The 5,875-nt window shown below is 43.9% G+C and overlaps 1 protein-coding gene across 1 annotated transcript; it reads right to left on the bottom strand.

Annotated features, from left to right (window-relative positions):
* LOC133918397 (protein PECTIC ARABINOGALACTAN SYNTHESIS-RELATED-like) lies at positions 1-5,777 on the bottom strand. The gene is made up of 11 exons (XM_062362262.1): positions 5,367-5,777; positions 5,215-5,265; positions 5,036-5,126; positions 4,609-4,685; positions 4,064-4,152; positions 2,907-3,026; positions 1,666-1,782; positions 1,332-1,475; positions 1,121-1,244; positions 826-1,017; positions 1-656 (listed from the first exon to the last, which is right to left on the bottom strand). The coding sequence occupies exons 1-11, from the start codon at positions 5,733-5,735 to the stop codon at positions 297-299; spliced, it is 1,734 nt and encodes a 577-aa protein (XP_062218246.1). The 5' UTR covers positions 5,736-5,777; the 3' UTR covers positions 1-296.
* Positions 5,778-5,875: the final 98 nt, after the last annotated feature.

Below are 5,875 nucleotides of genomic sequence, written 5' to 3'. Positions count from 1 at the left end.
GATACTCAGCCATAAAAACTCTTAAACTAAACTCTACCCAACAGAACCCTTTATTGCATGTTGTAGTATCTCCTCTATCGCTGCTCTGCCCAAGTTCTTGCAGCATCTTCAACAAGAACCAATCTATGTGAGACTACAGATTATGTGAAGAAAATACCTAAAGAGTACTACTACACACACAGGAAAAAAAAACTAGAGAAAAGAAAAAGAAACTGCAAGTGATGAACTAATTGGTAGCCTAGCTGCTGAGGGGTAGGGCTGACTAGTAACAGGGGAATGGGCTTTGGACGGTTGGTTCAGGCCCTGCACATGCAAGGTGTGAGCGGGTTCTCCCAGAGGTCGTAGCTGGGGAAGGTGGGCTCGGGGAGGCCGGTGCGCGTGCGGTGCGTGACGACGACGTCCTCCGCGAAGGAGGCCCAGCCCATGTCGGGGTCGCCCAGGGACTTGGACATGAGCCCCTTGTCCGGCTTCACGGACTTGAGCCGGTGCCCCGCGTACCGCCGCGCGCCGATGATGAGCTTGGCGAAGTTGCCGCCGTGCGTCATCACGAACACGTCCGACCGCAGGCACACCAGGAAGTCCAGCGCCGCCAGGCTCGTCACGTGCCGCCGGAACGGCGCCAGCTCCGCCGCGCTGGCCAGCTCCTCCTTCGTCACCTGCGATGCGCAATGCAGGTTATGGCTGGCTGATTTCAGCTCGGTAGAACGAGCACTTCGTTTCATGGCTACAAGCAAGCACAAACTTTTGACAATTTTTGAAAGCTTTTGTTTCTCGATGAAGGCGGCGGAAAGAGATGTTGCTATTGAGCTGTGGGTTAGCACTCACCAAGTTGGGGAACATGTTCCTAAGGGGAGCCATCCTGTTTTTGCCACCATACACTTGCCCTGATGCGACGTATATCTGTGTTCCACCTGTGTATCCCAGTGCTCGCAGGATCACAGCTATCTCACCGGGCTCAAGAGGGCAACGCCCTTCTTTTCTCTTCTGCAGTGCAAGTGGCCATAGGTGCGATCCATTCTGCATGCAAATACAAAAGATGAGAGGTTAGTCAAATTGGTATAACGAGTATGCTTCATTTGTTCAAGCTTTTTTACTCGAATTTCATCAAGATTCGTGTGACCTTGTAGCGCCTTGGCCATTCCTTCTGCCTGTAAGCAGCCATCATCGCCTTCTCCTCTCGTGTGCCAGCAAAATCACAAAAGGAAAGGCCCACCATTCCTTTCTCATATCTCAGATGAAGGGCCCTTTAAAGGAGGTGCCAATATATGATTGCGAAATAAACTTAAGTGTCAACTTCAGCTATGTTGGATAAAATAATAGTAATAACTTACATGTATGGATTAACGTTGCCAGTTCTGTTCCTCATCCTTGCTGCAAGCTTATCAGCCATTTCCTCAATATCAGGTAGGAACTTTAATGCATGATAGTTAACTCTGCATCTTAGCCGGTTAATCTCCATTGGAACATTATCATACCTGAAATTGAAGCTTTACATTAGATTTAGATTGTCCCATGTGAACCACGCCTACGCGAAAGATATGATAACTTGTATAGAACAAACTACTCCCTTTACAACAGCATGGAAGCTGATAAGATGTTCTGAATTACAAAATTAAAATGGATGGGAAAAAATGCCAAAATAGTTGCATTCAAAAGTTTACTTACCCCAACCTGTCGACAAATGGCTTGATAGACATGATCTTTTTCTCTTTGATCCTTGGAAGAACGTTATCTATATAAAACTGTGCAGAAGCATACTTTGGGATGTTTTTCACAGTACGCCTATTATAGACACATGATTCAATACATATTATGAAAAAGATGAATATTCAGTCAAACAGAGAGAAATTTCCAGTCGTATAGTCAGTTGATCTCAAACTCTCAAATTACTGTATATGACGAAAATATGCACATTGGGAAAAAAATTATAAGAAAATAATTGGGAACATAAGATAAGACAGTAAATAGCTAATGGAAAAAGATGTTTGAACAGGACCAGCAACATTTTTATCTTCATTTTCACTTCACAAGAAGTGAGTCCACAAATAATTGTCTTAATATAAATGTTGGACAAGCTGTATAAAAACAAATTGTTTGATTGGTCATGTACACCTCACCTCATCTAGTTAGACCTGAAAGCATAGTTTGTATGGTGGCCAGATTTAAAACTGAACTGCATACATGACATTATCTAACCACACAGTTAATTCAAGCATGTCGTATCTCACCCAGATTTTGTTGGAGAAAATAATACTTGAACCCCCAAAAACACCAGCTAAGAATGCATGAGCAACTCAGAATTATATTATAGCAACGTGAACGTTCTTCAAAATTTCTCACCCTATTGAGATGATATCACCAAAATCATAAATAAATATGCCTGAATCATGATGATAAGTAGTGAAATACTAATACAACGTTCATTGTTCATTGCCAACGGTGTTTGTGTTATGGGCCTGGACCCAGCCCATGGACCCGCCAGCCCAGCCATGGACGAGGAAGGCCCGCAGCACTGTTTCACGTGTACTGTAGCAGCAGGTCCAGAATTGGTTACTTGCCCGTTAAGTTTGGTAAGGTAGTTTCCGGATTATTCCAGATTGTAATAGATTGTTTAGGGGTCAAGTTATCCTATCTATTTAAAGGGAGGTAGTCTATCAATGAACGGCAAGCAGAAGTAAAGGGCTAACCCCTTCTGCCCCCAACTCTCTCTCTCTCTCTCTCTCTCTCTCTCTCTCTCCACCTTGCGCATGCCGCCGCCATGGTCACCTATGCCCTAGGGCTAGCCAACGCGTCCTCCTCCCTCCCTCTCTACTGATCCATGCCCATAACAGTTTGAATGTTGTAACATCAATTTCTGAAAGGTTGAGGTAATTAAGACAGGGAGTGAGCAAAACTGAAGCACCTACTTTATACTAGTGAAAAGCTCATCTTTCTCTGTGAACCAGTCAGGGATATCTCGGACAATGCGTACATCATCCTTCAGATAGTTTATAAAATGATCAACATCAAAGATATCTTCAAATTTCCTGCAGAGAAGATAAACATTCTCAACAATCAAGACAGTATGGCAGAAAGCAAAACACAACGTAATTTAAAGGAGTCAAATCATGTGAAACTGCCTAAGGGAAATGCCACTCTTTATTGTATCATGTAGCAGTTATTTCGGTACACAATGGCCAGTATGAGACCAAGAAACTTTCAGACCTACTATACATGCTATTGCAAATTTCTTTGCTTGCAAGTTTCGTGACTACGAGAACTAGTTTGAACGTGCCAAAATGATGTCACGAGTCCTAATTGCTATAATCCATAAAGTTGGATGCATTTCCATCACAAATACTACATAGTTTTCTACTTTTCTTAGTTGATTTATCAACTAATAATAATTTATATAACAATGACCACAGATTTTTCAGGTAAAAAATACATTAAAGCGCATTTGGTCAGATCAAGTAATCAACTACGCATATATTTATTTTCCCGGTAATCACTACTTTTGTTGTGATTTACTGAAGCATCATAGTGGATTAGCTCATGATTAGGACATCCGTGACGAGACAATACTACTATCATAGGAGAAGCCTGATAAATGAAGCACTGACTTCTTGTTCTAGAAGCCTACTTTGATCATTCAGTAATGGTATGAGAAATAAAATCATTTCTAGAAGTAGTATTGAGTCCAGAAGTGTGTTACACAGAAAATCATTCAGCGCTTTTTCTTTGGAACAAAGGCTACTTAGCTAATGAATTACTATTATGGATATTCAGAACAAATGCTTCGATTTCTGGCAACTAACTAGAAAGTAAGACCTAAAATAGCCGTTTCAGGTTTCTACAGCCCACTGACAAGATTGCAGCTTTGATGAAAGAATAGAAGTTTATTTCAATGTTCTAGTTGGATACTTGGATGTTATGCTCAGTTTATGGAAAGTCAGTTCTGGTGAACCAGATTTTACATGATACAACAGTTCTGGTGAACCAGATTTTACATGATAAAACTATCGGTTAAATATCAGCAAGGAATAGACAAGTCGAAGAAATCAGAACAGGAAATAACACTTACGTCTGGTCTTTCCATATTTGGTCCTGCTTCAGAACAGGCAAAATAAGTGTTGCGCTCATTATCTTAGCAATTGCAACTGCATTACATATCTGCAAAAACACCAAATATGAGAAATTAGCCTATGGGCCTCTGATGTTACTGAAACTTTATTTTATTTTATTTTATTTTTGAGAGAGGAGTAACTGAAACTCTCTGTCATTTTAGAAAACTAACGAACAATATTCAAGAAATCAGCATGATCTGCTAAGGACTAAAACTTTTATTAAATGACAGTTTTTTTCCTTTTCCCAAACCATCTTTAGTAGGTCATGGCAAACACAAGTTATCAAAAGGAATAACAAGCTTATATAGAAGGCACATTATAATTATGTTTGGGCAGCAGCCGCGCTAGCAGGAAAAGAATTCACAACAAAATTTGAAAACATCAAAAGATTGCAACAAATCTAAGCTTAGACAGCAAACAATATTGCACCATGGAAACAAGTACTGAGCACTCACACACAACAAGGAGAGGAAGGCTGAGAGAAACAGAAGTGCATACATACAGCTATGCGTTGCTGGTTTAGTCCACCCTCAGCATGAATAAAAATATACCCGGATGTTTCTTTCTCTGATGGGACATCTGCGTGATATAGAAATATATGATATCATCACTCATCAGGACCCAGTCATGGAAGGGAAACAGATGATAGATGATGCTTGAAGGCACAATTTGATACATATAACGAGGGGTGCATGTCTCATTAATCTGCTATCTAACATGGAACTGGATAAATGCTTGGCGCGTTCTCAAGGAACATTGGAAATCCAATTTTTAGCAAGCCTACCAAATTGCGACCACATCACAGTAAACACTTGTCAATAGGTAAAAATTTGCACAATAGTGGCCTCAAAGTTATTGGGTGCCGTATAAAACAAGGATGCAATATATGCTACATTGTTCTGTTTAAGCAACATGAATGGTGGACTTGCCTGAGGGCTCATCCCTGCGCCGCTCTGCGCAAGGCTTCCAGGAGGTAGTGGCAACACGTGGATTCTCCCATAGCGACAGAGGTTCCTTCGTCTGCACACAAAGCAGTAATTCTTCAGACCAAATGTTCCTGGCACAAGAACGAGTCCCAAAACGCTTGCACCTATGAAGCGCACTTCACCTCAGGGCAGTGGAGCGTGATCCCCTCCTTGTGGCACAAGTAGGGCGCGTTCTAGGATCAGATGGGAAACAACTACAGAATGTAAGTGGCAAGTCGAGATCCTAACGAAATCGAATGGCATTGGGAAGAGACGGGAGGGGCCGAAAGCTCACGAGGCGGGACCAGAGCGAGGGCGCGCAGAAGAGCGCGGCGACGAGGAGGAGCGCGAGGAGGGCGAGCAGGATCCGGTAGGAGCACGAGGCGGCGGGGGACCTGGGGTCCTCGAGGGCGAGGAGGGAGCGAAGGGGTGACGGCAGGTGGAGCTGCTTGTGGTGGTGGTGCGGGAGGAGCGGGGACGAGCGATGGGCGTCCTTGCCGTCGTCGTCGTCACCGACGCCGAAGCCACCGCGGCCGCGGGCGGAGGGGGAGGCGAGGAAGGGGGACGACGCGGCGGAGGCGTCGGAGTCGCGCTTCGCGGGGGAGCTGGACGCGCGCGCGGCCGCCGCCGCCGCCGCCGCCGTCGAGTGCCGCAGCTCCGCCATGGCCGGACGCGCCACTCACCCAAAGAGTCTAAGGTGACGAGGAAAGGTGGGCTATTCTACTTTAAATGTGGAATAGGAGTGAACAACAATTGTTTTATTTAAATTGCACCGATCAGATTCAAACTAAAGTCATTTGGCTC

The sequence above is a fragment of the Phragmites australis genome, chromosome 5, assembly GCF_958298935.1.
Source record: "Phragmites australis chromosome 5, lpPhrAust1.1, whole genome shotgun sequence".
In the NCBI taxonomy this organism is placed as follows: Eukaryota; Viridiplantae; Streptophyta; class Magnoliopsida; order Poales; family Poaceae; genus Phragmites; species Phragmites australis.
The sequence above is the reverse complement of the archived record's forward strand: the minus strand, read 5'-3'. Positions and strand labels throughout refer to the sequence as shown.

Excerpts from the sequence above, each read along its gene's own strand:
- LOC133918397 (XM_062362262.1), bottom strand. The coding sequence starts at position 5,735 with ATGGCGGAGCTGCGGCACTCGACGGCGGCGGCGGCGGCGGCGGCCGCG. Across the intron at positions 5,266-5,366 it reads CCTCGCTCTGGTCCCGCCTC|AACGCGCCCTACTTGTGCCA; the intron begins GTGAGCTTTCGG and ends ATCTGATCCTAG. Across the intron at positions 1,245-1,331 it reads GGCAACGTTAATCCATACAT|GGCCCTTCATCTGAGATATG; the intron begins GTAAGTTATTAC and ends CCTCCTTTAAAG.